Source organism: Leucoraja erinacea, chromosome 21, assembly GCF_028641065.1.
Source record: "Leucoraja erinacea ecotype New England chromosome 21, Leri_hhj_1, whole genome shotgun sequence".
In the NCBI taxonomy this organism is placed as follows: Eukaryota; Metazoa; Chordata; class Chondrichthyes; order Rajiformes; family Rajidae; genus Leucoraja; species Leucoraja erinaceus.
In genome coordinates this window covers 33,789,978-33,816,564 of record NC_073397.1, presented here as the reverse complement: position 1 = coordinate 33,816,564, position 26,587 = coordinate 33,789,978, and the positions used below count along the sequence as shown (strand labels likewise).

Sequence of the window (26,587 nt, the reverse complement as noted above, 5' to 3'; positions counted from 1 at the left end):
AGGAAAGTCACCATTGCATCACTGGCCTTTGCGAAATTAGCTGGAGTAAGATAGCTAGTTGGCCTTCGCGTCCCCATGATAACAAAGGCACGTTCTCAAAGCAAATTTAGTTTGGTTTAGAGAAAAAGTGCTGAAACAGGCTCTCCGCCCCCCCCCCCCCCCCCCCCGAGTACACATCGACCAGCGATCACCCGTACTCGAGTTCTACCCCACACACGAGGGAGTTCTATCCTACAGAAGATTTACAGAAGCCAAGTTGGAATGTGGGAGCAAACCGGAGCACCTGGAGAAATACCACATGGTCGCAGGGAGAACATACATACTCCACACAGACAGCGTCCGTAGTCAGGATCGAACCCGGGGTCTCTGGCGCTGAAAGGCAGCGATGCTACCGCTGCGCCACTGTTTGCCAAGGTTGCAGCCAACAACCTTCTTAGCTGATCGGACAATTTGCTGCAGCCTCCGGATGTCGTGCTTGGTGGCGGAGCCAAACCAGTCAAACCAAAAAAGCAACCAGACACACAACTACACAAAAGTTAACATAAACATCCACCACAGCGGCTCCCCAACATTCCCCACTGTGATGGAAGGCAACAGTCTTATCTTCTTTCCTTTTCATTCTCCCGCGCGGACTGGGAAGTCGAACCATGCGGAATCGATTATTGTTGATAATATGACAATATATTATATTATTGTTCATTATTATACCTAACAATATGACATTATAATATTATATGATATTGTCATGTTGTTAAGAATAATGATTGAAGATGATCATTATGAATAATGAATGTAAATTATAATATTAATTACAATATTATATTTACATTATAATATTTAATTCTTCATATAAATGAATATAACTCTTCCTCTATATAAAGAATCACATGATTTATTATTTATATAATGTTACATTGTATAACGAATAATTTAATATCTAAGAAGGGTCTCGACCCGAAACGTCACCAATCACTTCTCTCCAGAGATGCTGCCTGTCCCGTTGAGTCACTCCAGCATTTTGTGTCTACCTTCGATTTAAACCAGCATCCGCAGTTCCTTCCTACACAATTTAATATCTATAATATCCTTTATATGGAAAGAATATATAAATAATATTATTTTATTTGTGAGGATAACAGGATATTTGTAAAGATCAGCCAATTAGCTTGCTCAAAGGAAGGGGATTAGCCTAACAAGTAAAAAATGTCACTCGTATTAAAGTCTGAGTTGGAACTAAATGGCCAATTAGGAAGAAATGCTCAAGTTCGGCCACAAATGCTGTGATGATTTATTATATTTCTCTGCTATGCAGTGTAAATTGAATTTAATGAATGAAACGAGATTCAATTATGTTCAATAATTTGTATACAAATTAATTTCCATAAAATTATGCAGTTTGATAACTTGCATCCGGCCTCATCTCACAGAATTGTTTTAGTTTACCACTGGACAATTGGGATGTGGTGCATAACAGCTACTAACCCCGGTAAAGGTTATTATCACAAGCATCCAGGCACACTCTTGCCGTAAGTCAAATCTAATCCCTGCCCACCCAAAATATGGGAAAGAAATCTGGTTCACAAAGGGAAACTATTGGCCTAGGTTAGTGATTAATTATGTTTTTGTTCAGGGAACACTCCTGAGTTCCATATAATTGGATCGTTTAATAGACTGATCAGCACTAGAGCCAAAACTATATCAATGTCATGCCAAATTTGTGGCAACTATCTTTATGAAACCACAATTTTAGACCCATCTTCCAAGATATTAATGACACTGTGAAGACATGCTTCCTACACTATTTCAGACTTGCTTCATATTGTTTTATCACATGCTAATCCCTGTAGAAGGGTCTCGACCCGAAACGCCGCCTATTCCTTCCCTCCATAGATGCTGCCTCACCCGCTGAGTTTCTCCAGCTTTTTTGTCTACCTCCCAATCCGTTAGATAGGCAAAGAAGGAACTACGTATTTCTTCATTTTAGTTTAATTCAGAGATATAGAGTGGAGGCAGGCCCTTCGGCCCACTTAGTCCATGCCGACCAACGATCACCCGTGGACTAGTTCTATCCAACACACGAGGGGCAATTTAAGGAAGCCAATTAACCTACAAACCTGCATGTCTTTGGAATGTGGGAGCAAACCGGAGCACCCGGAGAAAACACACCACATCACAGGGAGAACGTGCAAACTCCGTACAGACAGCACCTGTAGTCAGGATCGAAATCGGGTCTCTGGCGCTCTAAGGCAGAGACTTTACCACTGCACCATCTTCAAAGGATATTACTTAATAACACTTTTTATTACATTTATTATTTAAATAATCTTTCATAACATAGCATAAACAATAGCTGGAGTCTCATAAAGATCAAATTGATTGAAAGATACAGCGTGGAAACTGGCTCTTCAGCCCAGCAACGCCACGCCAACCATCGATCACTCGTTCACACTAGCGCGCTATGTTACCCCATTTTCTCACCCACCCCCGACACACTAGAGACAATTTACAGAGGCCAATTAACCTACAAACCCACACGTCTCTGGGATGTGGGAGGAAACCCACGTTGTCACAGGAGGAACGTGCAAACTCCACACAGAGAGCACCCGAGGTCAGGATTGAACTCGTGTCTCTGGCGTTGAGAGGCAGCGGTTCACCGGCTGTGCCCCTTGTGCTGCCCTGAATATCATAGAGATGAGAGAATTTGAGAAAGAACTGGGGGTGCAGAGCGGAGGTGAAGATATTTGAGACCGAACCTGGAGCGATGGTTATTAAAATGCAGAAGAGTTTAACCAGAACCAGCAAAGAGTAGTAAACCTTCTGTAAACATTTGATTCCAATTGCAGAGTTTTATTTTTCATGACTTGTTGCTCAGCATGTTGCACTGAATTTATACCACAGATATAACTGACAATTTCACATTGGCAGCAGCTTGTACATGTTCATTCTTTGCTGCCAAGTGGTAAGTTTATCTCGAGTGAATACAAGGGAAGAATTCAGTCATGTTTACTTCAGTTGAAGGAGTGGGTCTCCAGGCACAAGGATGAAGGACATTTCACAGCTCAGCTCTGTGCATCTTGTGAATCCCTTAAGTGTTTAAATGGAAGACTTGAAACGTGGAGCCTAAGCCGATGGCTTTATTTACCATGTTACTTCGGAGTAGTGCGCAAACCTGCTTTGATCTGCTGTTTCTTGTCCAATCCCGCCATCCTGGAGCAGGAGAAGCCAGGGTTGGCTGTGGCCACAACTGAAGAGCCCGAGCAAGGGGTGGATGACAATAAACAATAGACAATAGGTGCCGGAGTAGGCCATTCGGCCCTTCCGATGAGAAAGCAGAAGGGGAGTTAAGACGTCCAAAGACGTACAGGTTTGTAGGTTAATTGGCTTGATATAAATGTACACTGTCCCTTGTGTGTGTGTGTGTGTGTGTGTGTGTGTGTGTGTGTGTGTGTGTGTGTGTGTGTGTGTGTGTGTGTGTGTGTGTGTGTGTGTGTGTGTGTGTGTGTGTGTGTGTGTGTGTGTGTGTGTGGGATAGTGTCAATGTGCGGGGATCGCTGGTCGGCGCGGGCTCTGCTCACCCGAAGGTCCTGTTACCACCCTGTATCTCCAAAACTAAAAAAACTAAATCTAAAAACTTTTGTGGCTGGGTTATTGTGGTGTCGTTCAAGCATTGATTGGTGCTGCCACACGTGTGGACTGGAGTGCAAAGGATGGTGAGATAGGAAGCCAACGGATGGATGCCCTGTGACACTCTGCAGTTGCGTCTTCTGCAGTTGTGCAGGGCTCTGGTGAGACCACATCTGGAATATTGTATACAGTTTTGGTCTCCTAATTTGAGGAAGGACATCCTTGCGATTGAGGCAGTGCAGCGTAGGTTCACGAGATTGATCCCTGGGATGGCGGGACTGTCATATGACGAAAAATTGAAAAGACTATGCTTGTATTCACTGGAGTTTAGAAGGATGAGAGGGAATCTCATAGAAACATATAAAATTATAAAAGGACTGTACAAGCTAGATGCAGTAAAAATGTTCCCAATGTTGGGTGTCCAGAACCAGGGGCCACAGTCTTAGAATAAAGGGGAGGTAATTTAAGACTGAGGTGAGAAAAAACTTTTTCACCCAGAGAGTTATGAATTTATGGAATTCCCTGCCACAGAGGGCAGTGGAGGCCAAGTCACTGGTTGGATTTAAGAGAGAGTTAGATAGAGCTCTAGGGGCTAGTGGAGTCAAGAGATATGGGGAGAAGGCAGGCATGGGTTATTGATAGGGGACGATCAGCCATGATCACAATGAATGGTGGTGCTGGCTCAAAGGGCCGAATGGCCTCCTCCTGCACCTATTTTCTATGTTTCTATGTTTCTATGTTCCAACCCAATGATGGAAAGTTTTTTTTTTTGCCTGGGTAGTTTCTTCTGTCAGGGAGTGTTGCCAACTGGCCCACTCCAGACTGTGGGAGTACGTGCTGAGGGACGCACTGAAGCTCGGTGTAGCCAACAGCAAGGCTCTGTGGGGGAGGACTGAGATGACTGAGATGGCAGAGATGTCCCTGCTGTACTTGGACACGGTGTGACTGCCAGTGGTGCTGCGATGTTTAGTTTGGGATACAGCATGGAAACAGGTCCTTCTGACCGTCGATCACCCATTCACACTAGTGCTACGCCATCCAGATTCCTCACCCACTTCCAACGCAATTTGCAGAAGCCAATTTACCTACAAATCTGCACATCCTCAGATGTGGGAGGAAACCGGAGCACCCGGAGGAAACCCACGTGGTCAGCGGGAGAACGTGCAAACTTCACGCAGACAGCACTCAAGGTCAGGATCGAACCTGGGTCTCTGGCGCTGTGAGGCAGTGACTCTACCAGCTGCGCCACTGTGCTGCCCTCAACCAAAACTATCCAGCTGAAGCAACCGGCCACACAAGCATGCTAATTAAATCAGCCATGACTTCCATAAGTTCTTGGAGCAGAATTAGTCCATTCGGCCCATCGCGTATACTCTGCCCATTCAATCGTGGCTGATCTATCTTCGACAGGTACGTCTTTTTTAGTCTAAGGCTATGGCCTCTGGTCCTGGTCTCTACCACTTCTGGAAACATTCCCTCTATACATTCACTCTCTCCAGGCTGTTCGGTACATTGCAATGAGGTCCCCCCTCATTCTTCTAAACTCCAGCGAGTACAGGCCCAGTGATCATTTCAAACACTGATCATAAGTTAACCCACTCATTCCTGGGATCATTCTCGTAAACCTTCCCTGAACCCTCTCCAGAGCCAGCACATCCTTCCTTACATGGTGCCCAAAACTGCTAACAATACTCCAAATGGTCTGACCAGTGCCTTATAATTAAGTGCCTTATATTTCAGGTAAGGATAGGTTCCAGGCAATGGCTGTTGCAGTGTGTGTAGGAAGGAACTGCAAATGCTGGTTTATACCGAACATAGGTACAAATTGCTGGAGTAACCCAGCGGGTCAGGCAGCATCTCTGGAGAAAAGGAACATTAGACAATAGACAATAGGTGCAGGAGTAGGCCTTTCGGCCCTTCGAGCCAGCACCGCCATTCAATGTGATCATCCCCAATCAGTACCCCGTTCCTGCCTTCTCCCCATATCCCCTGACTCTGCTATCTTCAAGAGCCCTATCAAGCTCCCTCTTGAAAGTATCCAGAGAACCGCCCTCTGAGGCAGAGAATTCCACAGACTCACAACTATCAGGTGATGTTTCAGCACAGAACCCTTCTGGAGCAAAAAAAAAGGAATCAGTTCCAACCCGAAGCATCACCTATTCCTTTTCTCCACAGATGCCGCCTGACCCGCTGAGTTACTCTAGAATTTAATGGTTAGAACGGGACTCAACGCGTTTTTTTCAACTGTACATAGCTTTCCACACTTACAATTTTAGTGCAGCATAAAACATTTTTGTAAAGTCTCATTATAAAAGACTCCACGTACATCCGTCAAATCCAAATTTAATTTGGCGGCTTGGAAAATGCGCTTAAAACACATGAATTCATTGCGTTAGCACCTCCTGTGCTGAGTTCTGAGCGTGTACCTGTTATTGCATGGTGAGAGAATGCCTCCACGTAGGTCAGGTAATTGTGCGGACAGTGTTTCTTCAGCCATTTACAGACATCCTGCTGTGTCCACAGTACTACGGGCTTGGTGTGTCTTGTGAAGTTTGGACTTGTGTGAAAACTATAATATCCATCACTCGATCCGATCTGCAAAATAAAAGATTTGATTGTCTTATTACACTTTTTGTTTTGTTTTTGGCTCTTTGATTCCCATGCTCAGCTTTGACAATAGACAATAGGTGCAGGAGTAGGCCATTCTGCCCTTCGAGCCAGCACTGCCATTCACTATGGCTAATCATCCACAATCAGTACCCCGTTCCTGCTTTCTCCCCATATCCCCTGACTCCACTACCTTTAAGAGCTCTATCTAACTCTCTCTTGAAAGCATCCAGAAAATTGGCCTCCACTGTCTTCTGAGGCAGATAATTCCACAGATTCACAACTCTCTGGGTGAAAAAGTGTTTCCTCATCTCTGTTCTAAATGGCTTTACCCCTTACCTCTTAAATAAGAATGTTTGTGATTCTAGGGCATCATAAGAAACGACTATGAATTGTCAGAAATCATTTAGTCTCTAAAAATCGCATTTCCATCCGCAATATAACCAGTGACAATGCTGCCTTTGAAGAACGACATTTTACATAACCACTATGCATCTCCCACAAACAAATCAAAAGATCATCCGCAGCGCAGTGGGAGAGTTGCTGCCTTACATCGCTTGTAGCGACTGGAGAACCTGGGTTCGATCCTGGCTAAGGATGCTGTATGGTGTTTCTACGTTCTCCCCATGACCGCGTGGGTTTCCTCCAACGATCTCCCACACTACAAAGATGTACAGGTTTGTAGGTTAATTTGCTTTGGTATACAGCAAGTGTAAATTGTCCCTAGTATGTGCAGGAGAGTGTTAATGTGCAGGGATCGCTGGTTGGTGCGGGCTCGGTGGGCCGAAGGACCTGTTTCAAGTTCAAGTCGAATTTATTGTCACATGTACCAACAGACAATAGACAATAGGTGCAGGAGGAGGCCATTCGGCCCTTCGAGCCAGCACCGCCATTCAATGTGATCATCCACAATCAGTACCCTGTTCCTGTCTTCTCCCCATATCCCTTGACTCCGCTATTTTTAAGAGCCCTATCTAGCTCTCTCTTGAAAGCATCCAGAGAACCAGCCTCCACCGCCCTCTGAGGCAGAGAATTCCACAGACTCACCACTCTCTGTGAGAAAAAGTGTTTCCTCGTCTCCGTTCCAAATAGCTTACCCCTTATTCTTAAACTGTGTGGCCCCTGGTTCTGGACTCCCCCAACATCGGGAGCATGTTTCCTGTCTCTAGTGTGTCCAAGCCCTTAACAATCTTATATGTTTCAATTAAGGCACAGTGATATTTGAGTTACCATACAGCCGTACTCAGTGAAAAGCAACAAGCCACACAGCCACATGCAATAAAATAAAATAAAATAAAATAAAATTCCACGCTGTGGGACACTAAACTAAAACACTAAATCATCGTGCACAATTAATAATCAATACCTTTTTAAACTCAATGGGAACCAGAAACCATGTCATGAAAGTGTGGCTAAATTATGCAATTGTGTAAGCTGAGGGTTGCAGTATTTAGCATGCGGAGATTTCAAATAATGTTAAGTGAACTGCGACCACTTGTATCAGAAAACAGAGCCCTCATCCAAAATGTAGTACTGTACCTCAGGCAAAATAGTTCTCTTTTGATTTTGCAAAGTACTAGTTCTGACTGTGGACTCTGGTAAATTGGAAGTGAGTTATACGAGGGTTGGCATTGAGAGCATAGAACATAGAAAAGTACAGCACAGCAACAGGCCCTTCAGCCCACAATGTCTGTGCTGCTGAACATAAAGCTTAATTTTCTTATCGAGTCCACGTACAGGATTACAAGTTGTTCAGCCAGAGATGAACACACTTCTCGGCCTCTGCATACAATGGTGTCTATCTTGTCGCCTCCCGTGCGCGGCGGTGGGAGCAGGGCCGCGACGTGAACGCTCGTTCCTTGGCCCCATTATGTGTCTATCTTTGGTGCAAACCAGCATCTGCAGTTCTTTCCTGCACATGCTGCCTGAGCAACTGAGTTACTCCAGCACTTTGTGTTTGCAGCGCTATTTGTAGTTCTCCAACACTGACACGACTGTGGGCTTACTGATAAGGTTTGCTCTGCCCCTGCAGATATACATGACCCATTGTTCCATATAGCAAATTGTTTGCCGGATAAGAAGCTTGCCTTTAAATCCCTTGATTCAGCGCTCCATTTCTCATCTGTTTCACAGGATTAACAACCTGGCAATTTGGAATTTGCCTTATCCCTTTGTATCCATTTCATGAATCAATTGGCGAAAGACAATGACTCTGCATTTCAAAGCTCCCCTGAGATTAGGTTTAATAATTTGCCACATCAAACTTCAGAGGGGAATGGACGCAGGAGAATTGCGTTTACAAGTCGCTGGTGGATCCCTCTCCAGTATCCATTCAGTTGCATTATTATGATCAATGATGAGCAAAGGACTCGAGACTAAGGTGTAGGAAACAATACATACAACTAAAGTAAATATACAGGTTAGGAAGTCAAGCCAAGATCCAACGCGTGCAAAGTACTGATAACCTAAGCCCCAGAGACCCCAAAGTCAGCACTTGGGGAGATTGAGTTTCTCCTCGGGAAATAATAACAAGGGGGATGAAACAGGAACTCGGTGCCTGAGAGAGAGAGAGAGGAAGAATTGTGTAGGAAGTGTAGGTTAGTATGTTTCTACCATACATATATATATATATCACCACACAGATTATGCATGGTACACATTCCTTATGTAGTCCAGTCCAGATCTTCATCCCTACCCGCCCTCTAACCCTCTCCCTCTCTCTCTCAGATTAGATGTGGACCGTGGAGATGAAAGCACTTTGTGTTTCCTCCGTTGTACTTCAATAAAAAAAACTATGAGTTCTAACCTCTATGTGTGAGTCTGATCATTTCAACAGGAAGGAACTGCAGATGCCAGTTTGAAACCGAAGAATATTCGGTTTCAACCGAATATATTTTTTGATTAATAAAAAAAAAGATCAGCAGGAAGGAGGGTCCCAAATCGAAACGTCACCTATCTATAATCTCCAGAGATGCTGCCCACATGGCTGAGTTACTCCAGCACTTTGTGACTTTTTTTCACTCATCAGTTTGATTGTCAAACTTACTGTGCTTTGCATACCTTAGAGTCTTTTTTATATTTGGCATGTTAGATGCACTGGGAAAGGACAATATGGAGTCGGGGCCACAGAGAGTGGCACAGAGGGCATTGTTATTAACGGAATAAAATGGAATAAAACCCGTTTCACTGAAAGATCTTTGACTTGAAACATTTAACTCTTTCTCTTTCTACATTCTGCAGTTGTACAGAGCCCTAGTGAGACCACACCTGGAGTATTGTGTGCAGTTTGGTCTCTGCAAATGTCAGGAAGGACATTTTTGCTATCGGCGGAGTGCAGTGTAGGTTCACAAGGTTGATTCCCGGGATGGCGGGAGTGTCATATGCTGAGAGAATGGAGCGGCTGGGATTGTGTGCTCTGGAATTTAGAAGGATGAGAGGGTATCTTATTGAAACATATAAGATTATTAAAGGTTTGGACACGCTAGAGGCAAGAAACATGTTCCCGATGTTGGGGCAGTCCAGAACCAGGGGCCACACACACACACACACACACACACACACACACACACACACACAGTTTCAGAATAAGGGGTAAGCCTTTTAGAAAGGAGACGAGGAAACACTTTTCCACCCAGAGAGTTGTGAGTCTGTGGAATTCTCTGCCTCAGAGGGCGGTGGAGGCCGGTTCTCTGAATACTTTCAAGAGAGAGCTAGATAAGGTTGAAGATAGCGGAATCAAGGGATATGGGGAGAAGGCAGGAACGGGGTACTGATTGTGGATGGATGATCAGCCATGATCACATTGAATGGCGGTGCTGGCTTGAAGTGCCGAATGGCCTACTCCCGCACCTATATTCTATTAAATCACTGCATTTTTCTAGCAATTTCGATTTTTATTTCTCAAATTTTCAGTATCAGTTGTTTTGCCTTATTTTCACTTTTGTGATGAATTCCTGCTCTCAGATTTGTTCCCATTTCATGATTTAAATCGTCTGGATTTTGGGGGAAATAATATTGATCGCACCTAAATTTCTAAGCATTAGATTGGAAAACTACAATGAGCTTTATCTTCAGTGAATGGGTGGATTTAAGTCATTGTAGGGAACATGCAAAGGAGATTTAGATGAGGATTTAAAGTAATTGCTGCCGCTTAGGCCATGCAGCTGGGACGTGGTCATTTCATTGTGATCCAGAAGAAATGGTTCAGTGCGTATCAGAGGTTTGCTGAGCTTGTTTGGATATGCTGCGCAATTGTTGGCACTGAAACAGCACACCTTTGCCAGCTGGTTATTTGATACCTGACTTCAGGGATTCCACGCACTTCAAGGGCATCAATTCCATTTGTTGCCCATCATCAAATGAAGCAGTTCATGTTGCCTTGTAGATGTGTCCTCCTGTACATCGGCGAGACCAAGCACCGTGTGGCCCAAAACTTCTGGATCTCCCAATTCGCCTACTGGATCTCCCAATTCTTATTTTAATGTGTAGGATAATGTGTTAATCTATCAAGCGGGTTTAGACTGAGTTACTCCAGCACTTTGTGTCTCTTTTTTTGTAAACCAGCACCTGCAGTTCTCTTGTTTCACCAGTAATACATTCACCAGTAAATATATCACCTCTTGAGCTATGTTGTTGTCTGATTTTTTTCCCCCAAATGTGAAAATTATAATCGCCTATTAAAACTCTCCTGAGGCATTGAGTTACTCCAGCACTTTGTGTTTAGCTCAAGGTTCCAGCTTCTGCAGTTTCTTGTATCTTGACAAATGATCACAAGTCCTCGTGATGCCTGGCACAATATCTAAGATGGTGGTGAAAGCAGATTTAAGTAATGAATATAATGTTAACATTCATTAAGATTAAATGAATCGGACGTGGACTTGAATAGTTGACATTGGCTTGGCAAAAAGGGAAAAAAATCAAGAGAATGGAACTAATTTGCTCGATTATTCAGTCAGTAATTATCATTTAATGGGGTAAGGTGCACATAGGAAAGATAAGGGAAATGGTAGAGTGAATAGAACAAAAATTCAGCATGAATTCACATAATTGTTATGGAGGTATAATGAGATATAAGCGTACAGCCATGCTTACATGTGTTGAATTAAGTATCGGGAAGGATTTAAAAACTCGAGTGGGAGTTGTGCACTCTTTGCTGCTTCTGTGAAGTCGCTGAATACAAATTCGGAGGTTAGGTCATCACTTATAAAAGGCAAGAAATTGTAGTTTTAGTTTAGTTTAGAGGTACTGCGAGGAACCACTGAGTCAGCGCCGACCAGCGATCACCCCGTACGCTAGCACTATCCTTCACACACACACACACTAGGGACAATTTACAATTTTATCGAAGCCAATTAACCTGCAAACCTGTACGTCTTTGGAATGTGGGAGGAAACCAGAGGTCCTGGCGAAAACCCACACGGTCACGGAGGAGAACGTACAAACTCCGTAGAGACAGAGTGTTTATTTTCGGAGGGAGGGTTTCGGCCCGAAACGTTGCCTATTTCCTTCGCTCCACAGATGTTGCGCCGCCCGCAGAGTTTCTCCAGCACTTTTGTCTACCTCCGTAGAGACAGCACCCCTAGTCAGGATCGAACCCGGGTCTCTGGCGCTGTAAGGCAGCAACTCCACTGCTGCGCCACCGTGCCGCACAAATGGACAGATGGTTTGTGATGGACAGATTTCTGAAGGTCCCGATCTGAAATGTCACCTCTCCATTCCTTCCACAGAAGCTGCCTGACCCGTTGAGTTCCTCCAGCACTTCACGTTTTGACCGTGATTATTTCTCATCTTCTCACTCTGGCTCTTGGTTTCGCAAGTTCAGTCACTGCGGGGAGGTTGACAGCATTGCATTGCATTGCTTGGCTTATTCATGCAGCAGAAATGGTGCAAGATCAGATATAAGGCATGCTCCAAAATTACTCTTGGAACATTGCCTTCATACCTGCTCTCAAGCGCTTTTCCTGATTGCCTCTGTTGCTATATCTACCTATGGTAAAGAAAACCTAAACGTGTGGATTGACAAACTGAAGATATCATAACTCCCACTGAGAAACAGATGCAGACACGAGTTACACTTTTCATTCACAAGGACAAGAACAATTCAAGCAGGAACGATGTAAGTGCACTGAAGCTTAGGAGCATGAGTGTAAGAAGGCTGTTTTGAGTTTAGAGATACAGCGCGGAAACAGGCCCTTCAGCCCACCGGGTCCACACCGACCAGCGATCCCCGCACATTAACACTATCCTACACCCACGAGGGACAATTTTTACATTTACCAAGCCAATTAACGTACAAACCTGTTTTTCTTTGGAGTGTGGGGGGAAACTGAAGATCTCGGAGAAAACCCACGCAGGTCACGGGGGGAGCGTCAAAACTCCGTACAGACAGTCGGAATCGAACCCGGGTCTCCGGCGCTGCATTCGCTGTAAGGCAGAAACTCTAACACTGCGCAAACGTGCCGCCCTGTCTGTACGGAGTTTGTACGTTCTCCCCGGGACCGCGTGGGTTTACTCCAAGATCTTCGGTTTCCTCCCACACTCCAAAGACGTACAGGCATGTAGGATAGTTGGCTTAGTAAATGTAAAACTTGTCTCTGGTGTGTGTAGGGTAGTGTTAATGCGTGGGGATCGCTGGTCGGCACGGACCTGGTGGGCCGAAGGGCCTGTTTCTGCGCTGTATCTCTAAACTAAACACTAAGAATAATTGGTATATTGAGTCTATCCTGCACTGTTATAGGCTAAAGATAGATAGAAAATGCTGGAGTAACTCAGCAGGTCAGGCAGCATTTCAGGAGAAAAGGAATAGGTGACGTTTCAGGTCGGAACCCTTCATCAGACTCAGTTATACAGGAGCTACCTCTCACTTCAACCTTCCTGTCACTCCCGTACATCGACCCCACAATCTTCAACAACAAAAACGGAAGAATGTGCAGGAAGGAACTGCAGATGCTGATTTACACCGATCTAAGACACAAAACGTTGGAGGAACTCAACGGGACAGACAGCATCTCTGGAGAGAAGAAATGGGTGACGTTTTGGGTCAATAGACAATATACAACAGACATTAAGTGCAGGATTAGGCCATTCGGCCCTTCGAGCCAGCACCACCTTTCAATGTGATCATGGCTGATCATCCCCAATCAGCACTCCGTTCCTGCCTTCTCCCCATATCTCCTGACTCCGCTATTTTTAAGAGCCCTATCTGGCTCTCTCTTGAAAGCATCCAGAGAACCTGCCTCCACCACCCTCTGAGGCAGAGAATTCCACAGACTCACCACTCTCTGTGAGAAAAAGTGTTTCCTCGTCTCCGTTCTAAATGGCTTGCTCCTTATTCTTAAACTGTGGCCCCTGGTTCTGGACTCCCCCCAACATCGGGAACATGTTTCCTGCCTCTAGCGTGTCCAAGCCCTTAACAATCTTATATGTTTGAATGAGATACCCTCTCGTCCTTCTAAACCCCAGAGTGTACAAGCCCAGCTGCTCCATTCTCTCAGCATATGACAGTCCCGCCATCCCGGGAATTAACCTTGTAAACCTACGCTGCACTCCCTCAATAGCAAGAATATTCTTCTCCCTCGAGAAGAAGTCTGAAGAAGGGTCTCGACCCGAGACGCCACCCATTCCTTCTCTCCAGAGACGCTGCCTGTCCCGCTGAGTTACTCCAGCCTTTGAAAATTGAAGATTGGTCATCGAAGAATCGTGACTTGCAAAATTAAGCAAGCCCTAATATTCTTTTTCTGGTCATTCTTTGGGGAAAATGATACAATCATTTATTCTCTGGCATAGTGTGTGAATTTGATTAATATTACTGAATTCCTCTTGTGGAAATACCAATATATCCACAGCTGTCAGCGTCCAGTTCTCATTGATTTGATGATAACTTGTAATTTATTTAAGATGCGTGCTGACAAATGTTACCACATGATGAAAGACAGGATGTAAAAACAATCTTCAAGGAAATGTTTTTATGGCATATCTTGCGTCTGTGTAACAATTTATTATTCACAGATAAAGGCACAAAGTGCTGGAGTATCTCAGTTACAGATTGGTGCTGGAAATATTATGCAAACACACTCAGATTCCTCTGCAGTTTATCACTATTTAGATAATGTGCTTTTCGAAACGTTTTATAGATGCAGGAGTGGGCCATTCGATCCTTCGAGCCAGCACAGCCATTCACTGTGATCATGGCCGATCATCCACAATCAGCACCCCGTTCCTGCCTTTTCCCCATATCCCCCGACTCCACAATCTTTAAGAGCTCTATCCAACTCTCTCTTGAAAGCATCCTGAGAACCTTCTTAACTATGTTCTGTCATTGTCATTACGCCTCGATTTGAAGATTGTGCGATCTTGTCTCAACCCACTGTCAACGTGTGTTTCCTCTTCAGTGTTTGATACCACACCACTTCTGAGATCAAATTTTCATCGCACTTTTCTTCACTGTGTTCAGATATGTCTCCCTCCACAATTACTTGGTCAACATGGGCACGTCTAACCTCGCCTCCACGATATTGCGTTTGACGACTTATTATACAGTTCCACCAATGTCCCAGTATTTTGTGTCATACTGGCATTACAATTCTTTACAGTCACTTGTGTAGGAAGAAGGGTCTCGACCCGAAATGTCACCCATACCTTCTCTCCAGAGATGCTGCCTGGCCTGCTGAATTACTCCAGTGTTTTGTGTCCACCTTTACAGTGACTTGTTCACTGTCTGAATTGATTCTCTTTTCACTTCCCGCCAACTGCCCCCTTTTCACTCTCTCCTCCATGAAGACCATCCCAAAATGAAGAAGTCTACTATGGTTTATCCCAGGAATGAATGGGTATGATGAGCGTTTGACGGCACTGGGCCTCTACTCATTGGAGTTTCAATGGATGAGGGGGGGGACCTCATTGAAACTTACCAAATTGTGAAAGGTATGGCAAGCGTGATGTGGAGAGGATGTCTCCACTAGTGGGAGAGTCTAGGAGCAGAGGGGCATAGCCTCAGAATTAAAGGACATTCCTTTAGGAAGGAGATAAGGAGGAATTTCTTTAGTCAGAGGGTGGTGAATCTGTGGAATACATTGCCACAGAAGGCTGTGGAGGCCAAGTCAATGGATATTTTTAAGGCCATGCAGAAACATGGAACCTCAGATGCTGGTTGACAAAAAAAAAGACACTGTGTGCTGCAGTAACTCAGTAGGCCAGGCAGCATCCCTGGATAACATGGATAGGTGATGTTTTGGTTCCTGGCATTTGGACAGGTACATGAATAGGAAAGATTCAGAGGGACATGGACCAACTGCAGGCCAATGTAACCAGCTCAGATGGACATCTTGATAGACTGAGGGCTGAGGAACCTGTTGCCCTGCTGGACGCCTCAATTAATAATTCCAGCAAGCATTTTAAGATTTAAACACATCTTTGGAGTATGTGTTAGTAGGTTTTCTTTTGAACTAATTCAGAATATTGATAATATATTCAAGCCTACTCTCCCCCTCTTCCTTTTCTTTTTCCCACCGCCCCCCCTCCCCCAACATCAGCCTGAAGAAGGGTCTCGACCCGAAACGTCGCCTATTCCTTCTCTCCAGAGATGCTGCCTCACCCGCTGAGTTTCTCCAGCATTTTTGTCTTCCTTTGATTTTTCCAGCATCTGCAGTTCTTTCTTAAACATTTTGTCTACTCCACTGCAAAACCTCCTCAAGGTACGTATACTTTGAAGAAGTTCTCCTCCTCTCTCTGAAGACATTTTAGCAACCTCCTCTCTCTCCCACAAGCCCACTATATCCGCCTCTTCCTTTCTTCCCCCCCCCCCACCCCCGACATTAATCTGAAGAAGGGTCTCGACCCGAACCTCGCCTATTCCTTCGCTCCACAGATGCTGCCTCACCCTCTGAGTTTCTCCAGCATTTTTGCCTACCATCGATTTTTCCAGCATCCGTAGTTTTCCCTTAAACAGAATATTGAGACATCGGCCAGTGTTGGTGTTCCAAGTAAAACTCGAGGTTAATTTAACTCAAATTGGGTAACAATGTGGCAAGGAATGGATAGAAAACCAAAATAACATTTGATGATATTCCACACCACCTTTCCTTCGCACAGTCAGTCATTTCCACCTGAGAGACGAATTACAGGGGCTAATTTAAATGGGTTTTCTGTTTGTATATTGTAGCAGAATTAGAAGTGGATCAGAGAACCTTGCGCGGAGAAGTCACAGTAACTGCTGTCTGAGCTAATATTCTCCCCACTTTGGATGTGAATGAGCTGCTGGATTAAACAGAAACCATGCTGCGATTGTGTCCGCGTGATTTAATCTAAAATACACGGCTGCAAAATTACCAATTAGAAACTTATATTGACATCATTTTCACTGCTTTGCCCTGAAGACCCAGGTCCATCGCTTGGTAATTATGGCAGCAATTGAGGGCTTGTGATTTATTCGGCTTGCAAGGAAGCAGCATACTAATGTTTGCCAAACCCAAAGCTGATTTGAAACACTTAATTTGGCACCACTGCCTCCACTGCGAGTTGATTGAATTCTACTTCAGATCGTGATCAGCGACAGGGTTCAGGCACCTCTCCAATCCTGTACGCTTGGTGCAAAAGTGCCAAGATGCCACATGGACAAGTACCAATGGGTGAATATCCAGAAAATCAGAATATATGTGTGAGTGCGCGAGCGTGTGTATATATATTCAGTCTGAAGAAGGATTTTGACCTGAAACATCACCCATTTCTTCTCCCCATGGATGATGCCTGGCCCTCTGAGTTACTCCAGCATTTCGGTTTAAACCAGCATCTGCAGCTCCTATACTATATATATATATATACTACGTCTTTTATTCGGTTCAATCAATCTAAACTGTTTTTGCAACAAACTCCGCAAACCAAACCAAAGAGCTCCGACCGCCGGCCTGCAGCCCATAACATCCTGAAGCCGCGGTCTCCGGTGGGAAAGTGCCGATTCGGGCACGCCAAGCCGTGCGCGGAGTGTGTTCGACTGTCCCGACGTCGGAATTTGGATCATCCCAACGAGAGGGCCTGTTCATCGGGCTGCCCATAGCGGCAACTACGGAGGGTTCATGGCCCCGACCACGGGTGAACAAAGGAGGAGGACTGGCTGAACCTTGTTGCCTTCCACCACATAACAGCGATGAATGCTGTGGTGGATGTTTGTGTTAAATTCTATTGTGTATTGTGTGTTCTTTTTTTAAGTGTGTCGCTGCTGGCAAATTCAATTCACTGCACCTTCGTGTGCATGTGACGAATAAAATTGACTTTGGCTTTGACTTTGAATTAGATCCCTCAATTGGACCAGGTGGTAGAGCTGCTGCCTCACAGCACCAGATACTAGGTTGCCCAAAGTGAATGAGAACAGGGTTGTTACGGGGAAATTGGAATCAAAATATTGGAATATTGTCGTCATATGTACCCAGATACAGTGAAAATCATTGTTCTGCATGCTATCCAGGCCATGCATGCACCTTACATGTAAGGAAATAGACAAGAGAACACAGTATTACAACTACAGAGGACGTACAGGCAATAAAATTGCAAGGGTCGCTATCAGGTAGATTACACAAAAAAAGCTGGAGAAACTCAGCGGGTGCAGCAGCATCTATGGAGCGAAGGAAATAGGCAACGTTTCGGGCCGAAACCCTTCTTCAGACTGATCGGGGGCCGGGGTGGGTGGGGACAAGAAAGGGAAAAGCAGGAGGAGCCCGAAGGCTGGGGGATGGGAGGAGACAGCGGGGGAGCTGAGGAAGGGGAGAAGACAGCAAGGACTAACAAAATTGGGAGAATTTGATGTTCATGCCCCCTGGGGTGCAGACTCCCCAAGCGGAATATGAGGTGCTGTTCCTCCAATTTCCGGTGCTGCTCGCTGTGGCCATGGAGGAGACCCAGGACAGAGAGGTCGGAGACGGAGTGGGAGGGGGAGTTGAAGTGCTGAGCCACCGGGAGGTCAGCTTGGTTATTGCGGACTGAGCGGAGGTGTTCGGCGAAACGATCGCCCAACCTCCGCTTGGTCTCACCGATATAGATCCGCTGACATCTAGAGCAGCGGACGCAATAGATGAGGTTGGAAGGTATAAGGTAGATTGGGAGATGATGAAGTCATTCGTTCGAGTTCAAGTTCAAAGATATTTGTCACATGCACCGTAAGGTGCAGTGAAATGGAATTCACCATGCAGCGATACAATTAAAAAAGGAGACAATATACAACATCCACAGACATCCACCACAGCATTCTTCACTGTTATGTGGAGGAAGGCAATACAGTTCAGACAGTCGTCCTCCTTCTCCTCCCTTGTTCACCCTTGGTTGCCGCTATGGATGGTCCGGTGTGAGAGGTCAGTGTAAGAATCCGATGACAGCGGGGAAGAAGCTATTCTGGAGTCTGGTGCTTCTGCCCAGATGGAGAGGAGAGACAATGACCGACAAGGGCGTGGTCCTTGATAATGTTGGTCGCGTTCCTGAGCCAGTGTGAAGTATACATGGAGTCAATGGGGGAATGGCTGGTTTGGTCATAAGGTCATCAGGCCATAAGGGATAGGAGTAGAATTAGGCCATTTGGCCCATCAAGTCTACTCCACCATTCAATCAGGGCTGATCTATCTCTCCCTCCTAACCCCATTCTCCTGCCTTCTCTCCAAAACCCCTGACACCTGTACCAATCAAAAATCTATCTATCGCTGCCTTAAAAATATCCGCTGACTTTGCCTCCACAGCTTTCTGTGGCAAAGAATTCCACAGATTCACCCCCTTCTGACTAAAGACATTTCTCCTCATCTCCTTCCTAAAAGAACATCCTTTGATTCTGATGCTATGACCTCTAGTCCTAGACTCTCCCACTTGTGGAAACATCCTCTCCACATCCACTCTATCCAAGCCTTTCACTATTTGAAATATTTCAATGAGATCCCCCCCTCATTCTTTTAAACTCCAGCGAGTACAGGCCCAGCGCCGACAAACGCTCATCATTGGTTAACCTACTTATTCCTGGGATCATTCTTGTAAACATCCTCTGAACCCTCTCCAGAGCGTGCACAAATCCTTCTTCAGTGCGGTGCCCAAAATTGCTCACAATATTCCAAATACGTGCCTTATAGAGCCTCAGCATTACATCCCTGTTTTTGTATGCAAGCCCTCTTGAAATAAATGCTAGCGTTGAGTTTGCTTTCTTTACTACTGATTCAATTTCACCCAGTTTGGTGATGGACTGGGCTGAATTCACAACTCCGCAATATCGAGCCGTCTCGAACAGAGTAGTTGCCACACTAGTGGATGATGGAGATGCAACCAGATCTGATGCTTTCTATGGTGCATCCGTAATGCATCACCGAAGGCATCCAAATCATGGCATGCTATAAAGACCAGCAGTGAAACTTGGTGTACCATTGTTTCATAACCCGATACTTGAGTTTAACCTTCGAAACTCAATTTACACCCCTGCATTTTTGAGTAATGACATTTTTCCATGGAGGCACTGCTAATGCAAGATCACACTCAAAGAAAATCTCTGCAGAAACATAATGTTTACCACTTAACATAATGTGGATGCTAAAAATAAAAATGAAACACGCAGCATGGAAACAGGTTGTACAGAGTCCACGCGAATCATCAAGCACACATCTACAACGTTATAGAGAGATACAAGATGAGTTATAGAGTGGGTGAAGGTGGCCCTTCAGTCTATTCCATCTCCTTTGCTTTCTCCCTCCATCACTTCAGATAGCCCTCGCTTTCTCTCTCCATCCCCTCCCCCTTCCCAGTTCTCCCACTAGTCTTACTGTCTCCACCTCCATACTATCTTTGTCCTGCCCCCTCCCCTGACATCAGTCTGAAGGAGGGTCTCGACCCGAAACGTCGCCCATTCCTTCCCTTCAGCGATGCTGCCTGTCCCGCTGAGTTACTCCAGAATTTTGTGTCTACCTTCAATTTGGTCTGGACAACGTCTGCTTGGTCTAGACAAGCTAGATGCAAGAAAAATGTTCCCAATGTTGGGCGAGTCCAGGACCAGGGGCCACAGTCTTGGAATAAAGGGGAGGCCATTTAAGACTGAGGTGAGAAAAAACTTTTTCACCCAGAGAGTTGTGAATTTGTGGAATTCCCTGCCACAGAGGGCAGTGGAGGCCAAATCACTGGATGGATTTAAGAGTTAGATAGAGCTCCAGGGGCTGGTGGAATCAAGGGATATGGGGAGAAGGCAGGCATGGGTTATTGATTGGGGATGATCAGCCATGATCGCAACGAATGGCGGTGCTGGGTTGAAGGGCCGAATGGCCTCACCTGCACCTATTTTCTATGTGGTTCTTCCTTACACATTCTATCTACCAAATACCTATTTCGACTCATCCTACATTATTTTTTTTTTTCTCTACACATTCCCATCAATATATAGAACACAGAATACTAAATCACAGGAGCAGGCCATTTGACCCATAATGACAATGCTGAACATAATAGCACGCATCCATATCCATCCATTCTCTGCATATCCATGTGCCTATCTAAAAACCTTTCAAGTGTGGCTGGTGTATCAGTCTCCACCACCATCACTGGAAGCATGTATCAAGTACCTGTGTAAAAAAAAACTTACCCGCACATCTCCTTTAAATTTTAGACTTTAGAGATACAGTGCGGAAACAGGCCCTTCGGCCCACCGAGTCCGCACTGAGCAGCGACCACCCCATATACTAACACTTTCCTACGCACTACGGACAATTCACAATTTCACCTACAAACCTGTATCTCTTTGGAGTGTGGGAGGAAACCAGAGGTCCTGGAGAAAGGCCACGTGGTCACAGCGAGAATGTACCAACTCCGTCCATACAGACTTTAAATTTTGCCCCTTCTCACCTTAACCCATGCCCTCTAGTTTTGGGCTTTTCCACCCTGTGAAAAAGGTTTTGACTATCTACCCTACCCTGACTATTATTCCTCCCAGATTCTCCCATTTACCTACACACCGGGGACAAGGACCTCCACATCTCCCGGACGCGGGAGGAAACAGGAGCTGCCGGATAAAATCTACATGGTCATTGGGAGAACACACTTGAATAGACAACACCAGGATTGAACATGGTCACTGAAGCAGTGAACTTCTAGTTGTGGTATTGTGCAGACCACAGTAGTAGCAGCAGAGGTGTGGTACATCCTAAACTACCTTGGTTGCAAGCGAAGATAATCTATTTTCAAGAAAGAACTGCAGATGCTGGAAGGGGTGGGAGATTGCAACCTTCACGTGGTCCACCCTGTTTCAACCAATGCAACCAACCAGGCATGCACAATCAAAATAAGATCAAATAGAACAAGTTGTCCTACAACTTTAGGATATGGACCCCATACGCAAGAAGAAGAAGATGCTGGAAAAATCGAAGGTAGACAAAAAATGCTGTAAGAACTCAGCGGGTGACCCACATCAGTCTGAAGAAGGGTCTCGACCCGAAACGGCACCTATTCCTTCGCTCCATTGATGCTGCCTCACCCACTGAATTTCTCCAGCATTTTTGTCTACCTCTAATCTATTTTCAATTTATTTATTTACGTTGCCTTTGATAAGAAAGGCTTCACGCAGCAGGTATTAATTTTATCTTTCAAGGTAGCCTGTTTTATTGTTCAGATTCCCGATAACACCAGTCTTCCTGCATCAGACCAAGCCATCAGATTCTGTTGCTAAAATGCATCATTGTTTAGTGGTAGACAATAGACAAGAGACAATAGGTGCCGGAGTCGGTCATTTGGCCCTCCGAGCCAGCACCGCCATTCAATGTGATCATGACAGATCATCCCCAATCAGTACCCCCGTTCCCCATATCCAATGACCCCGCTATCTTTAAGAGCCCTATCTAGCTCTCTCTTAAAAGTATCCAGAGAACCTGCCTCCACCGCTCTCTGAGGCAGAGAATTCCACAGACTCACCACTCTCTATGAGAAAAACTGTTTCCTCATCTCCATTTTAAATGGCTTACTCCTTATTCTTAAACTGTGGCCCCTGATTCTGGACTCCCCCAACATCGGGAACATGTTTCCTGCCTCCAGCGTGTCCAAGCCCTTAACAATCTTATATGTTTCAATGAGAGACCCTCTCATCCTTCTAATCGCCAGAGTGCGCAAGCCCAGCTGCTCCATTCTCTCAGCATATGACAGTCCCGCCATCCCGGGTATTAACCTTGTAAACCTACGCTGCACTCGCTCAATAGCAAGAATGTCCTTCCTCAAATTAGGGGACCAGTGGTAGAGTCATACAACACAGAAACAAACTCTAATTCCAGATTGTAATGTCTTAACATTCCACAGACAATAACTCAATGGGATAATTTAAATGTTGTTCTTTTAATATGAGAAGAGTTTAAATGTTTTTCTCTCCAGAAATTGCACAAATGGCCACAATTAATGGAAGTACGCACTGCCTGTGGGCTTTCGTAAACTGAAATAATTGTTGAGCGCACCAAGCACTTGTGGAATTACAACAATTGGAGAAGAAAATTGATCAGAAAAATAACTGGGATGTAGCTGAATGTTGAGATGCTGCCGAAATTGCAATCCTGGGAAAACTCCCGATTCTGTAACGAATAAGCCTCCATCACAATGGGTCAGCTTGTCACAGCCAACTCCTCTCTTAGATCTAGTTTAGTTTAGTGTAGAGATACAGCACAGAAACAGGCCCTTCGGCCCACCCAGTCTGTAACGACCAGTAGTACGCCCCTCTCAGTCATGACTGACCATGGGTGATGCCTCCTGGTCGGATGCAAGCCTGGGCGATGTCATATAGAGGACAGGCTGTTGCCCATGCAGCACGTCCCCCCTCTCCACGTCGCTGATCGATCCAAAGGAACAGCAGGGCCGTTACAGTTTGGCACCAGCGCCATCGCAGGAGCTGCCAGAGCGAGGTTGGCGAACTGCCTTATGGGCTCCGACTCTGAATTTTCTTGAGGTTTTACTCCTGGAGCCTTTTCCATGACTGGACACGGCCACAAGGCAGTGGAGGTTTTCAATCAGAGTTTTCCCTCTCCTAGATGGACTGCCTTCCCAGGCTAACGAGCCCCGTCTGCCCGAAACCCGTGGGGGCGGGAGCGTCTACCTTCCCGTGCAGGTCTATAGCACCTGCCCACTGCCCTAACGACCAATGATCTCTCGCATATTAACACTTTCTACACACACTAGGGACAATTTTTTTTTACATTTATATATTTATTCCAATCCAATTAACCTACAGACCTGTACGTCTTTGGAGTGTGGGAGGAAACTGAAGGTCTCGGAGAAAACCCACACAGGTCACGGGGAGAATGGCCAAACTCTGTACCAGGATCGAACCCGGGTCTCTGGTGCTGTAAGGCAGTTGCTCTACCCGTTACACCATCGTGCCTTCCGGAGGTCTGTGACCTCCATATCTGCTGCTCTTAAGGTCTCTAATCTCGCTCTTGAACACTTGAACAAGCCTGGGACTTGTCATCGTTTACTCCATCTCTGAACTCAAAATGGGGCACAGAGGCGCAGTTGGGAGGCTTCTGCCGCACAGCACCAGAGACCCGGGCTCGATCTTGACCTCAGGTGCTGTCTATGTGGTGTTTGTAAGCTCTGCCTGTGATCACGTGGGTTTCCACGGGGCGCTCCGGTTTCCTCCCGCACGCCAACGACGAGCTGGTTTGTAGGTTAATTGGCCTCCGAGTGTGTAGGGAGCCGATGAGAAAGTGGGATAACATGGAACACGTGTCAACGGGTGATCAATGGTCATAGCGAGATCTGTGTCTCGTTCCGTCCTGCACACTAGGGACAATTCACAGAAGCCAATTATGTTCCCGATGTTGGGGCAGTCTAAAACCAGGGGCCACAGTTTAAGAATAAGGGGTTGGCTGTTTAGAACGGAGATGAGGAAAAATCATTTCAACAGAGAGTTGTGAATCTGTGAAATTCTCTGCCTCAGAAGGCAGTGGAGGCCAATTCTCTGGATGCTATCAAGAGAGAGTTAGACAGAGCTCTTAAAGATAGCAGAGTTATGGAATATGGGGAAAAGGCAGGAAAGGGAAACTGATTGTGGATGATCACATTGAATGGCGGTGCTGGCTCGAAGGGCCGAATGGCCTAATCCAGCACCTATTGTCTATTGCCTATTGAAGCGATGAGCTTTCGGGAGAGGTTGGACTGACTAGGACTTTATTCGTTTTGGAGCGCAGGAGGCTGAGAGGTGATCTTGTCAAGGAGTACAAAATCAGGAGGGGAATAGATAAAAAGTTATCTTTTGTCTATTGTCAAACCAGCGCGTCTTTGGAATGTGGGAGGAAACCCACGAGGTCACATGGAGAATGTGCAAACTCCGCATAGACAGCACCCAAGGTCAGGATCGAACCCGTGTCTCTGGCTCTGTAAGGCAGCAACTCCGCCACTGCGCCACTGCGCTGCCCACTGTACATTTCTGTAACGTATTGTGAAATTAGCAACACAAAAATGCAGTGAAATTAACAACCACACAAAAAGCATAATTTTAACCAAAGTCCACGTGAGATTTTGTCCAAAAATTTTTTTTTTTCTTCTGTTTATGACCTTATTTTGAATTGTTAGATTAATTGAATTCTAGTTAGGGGGTCTGTAAAATCCCGTCGAATAACATAGACCTTTAAGTAGATCTGCTTGGCCTAAACATTTATTGAAAACAATCTATGGGAGATAAAACTATGGCTAAGGCGGATTGCCCAGTTTTCTTTCCTCCCCAGTGTAAATAGAATTGAAATCTCAAGTTCAATGGTTTAAAGTGAGAGAAAAAAAGATTTAAAGGAGTGTATAGAAGAATGAGGGGGGAACGGACCTCTTTGAAATGTAAATAGTGAAAGGCTTGGATAGAGTGGATGTGGAGAAGATGTTACCACTAGTGGGAAAGTGTAGGACTAGTGGTCAAAGCCTCTGAATTAAAGGATGATCATTTAGGAAGGAGATGAAGATGAATCTCTGTAGTCAGAGTGTGGTGAATCTGTGGAATTCTTTGCCACAGGAGGCTGTGGAGGCCAAGTCAATGGATAGTATTAAGGCAGAGATAGATAGATTCTTGATTAGTACAGGTGTCAGGGGTTATGGGGAGATGGCAGGAGAATGGGGTTAAGAGGGGGAGATAGATCAGCCACGTTTTGAATGGCGTAGTAGACTTGATTTTGCACTTATCGCTACTCATGACCTTATGACCAAGGGGCAGATTTTTCACACATGAAGTGGTGAGTGTGGTGTGAGAGTGGTGTGTCTATGAAAGCCAGTTAGCAAGACATTTAGGCAGGTATGTGGATAGGAATAGTTTAGAGGGATACAGGCAAATGCAAAAAAAAATGGGACCAGTTCTGGAAGACACCATGGCTGGCATGAATGAGTTGGGCCGATAGGCCTGTTTCCGCTCAAAGCTAACTCAAATTCCACTGTACCTCAAGACAAGTCAAGAGTCAAGAGTGTTTTATTGTCATATGTCCTGGATGGGACAATGAAATTCTTACTTGCTGCAACACAACAGAATATGTGAATATGTAAACATTGTATAAAACGGGAAAAAAAGAAAAAGTTCAATAAATAACAAATACAGTGCAAATAACAAATAATAATATAGTCTTTTGCAGTTCAGAGCTCATAGCTTATTCGTCATGTTTAATAGCCTGATGGCTGTGGGGAAGAAGCTGTTCCTGAACCTGGACGTTACAGTCTTCAGGCTCCTGTACCTTCTTCCTGATGGCAGTGGTGAGATGAGTGTGTGGCCAGGATGGTGTGGATCCTTGATGGTTTTGGCTGCCTTTTTGAGGCAGCGACTACGATAGATCCCTTCGACGGGGGGAGGTCAAAGCCGGTGATGGACCTTAATTGGTACATGTGACAAAAAAAATAACCTTGACCTTGAAACCTTGAAACAACTCTATGACTCTCCAGGGATAAGTGTTACCCGCATGGAAATAGATAGAAGTCGAGCCATCCTGCACTAAAATAGGAAAGTCCATTACATCGCAAACAGTAAGAGGTCAAGAAGGACTGCAGTAACTTGGCATCTAGGTACAAACTTTGACAGGGGGAAAAAATGAATCAATGTAGAAGGGTCCAAGCAGGATACGGTGGAAAAGATCATCATGAAGATTGCTGATGTTGACATGTACAAGGGCTGGAGACCAAAAAAAAACAGCTTTATCATCAGTTCTTTTGAAGGGCGGGAGTTGAGAAATGTGGTGCTGACATTCTTGCTGACACAGCGCAGGAGAGATGGTGTGGAAAGGGAGAGGAATGGGGAAAAAAAAACGAGTAGAATCTTGTAATCTTGCCGTGCGAGAATAAGCAATAGTGGAGAGTGGATAATAGTGGAAAATAAATGTGGCAATCTCCACAAGATTTCTGAAATGTCAAAAAT

At 45.2% G+C, this 26,587-nt stretch overlaps 1 protein-coding gene across 2 annotated transcripts in view; it reads right to left on the bottom strand.

Annotated features, from left to right (window-relative positions):
* Positions 1-26,587, bottom strand: part of LOC129707508 (sterile alpha motif domain-containing protein 10-like) — an 82,166-nt gene that overhangs the window by 29,724 nt on the left and 25,855 nt on the right. For both annotated transcript variants that reach the window (XM_055652608.1, XM_055652609.1), the window contains exon 3: positions 6,051-6,219. In XM_055652608.1, the coding sequence (XP_055508583.1) occupies positions 6,051-6,219 (169 nt within the window). The remainder of the gene's footprint in view (positions 1-6,050; positions 6,220-26,587) is intronic.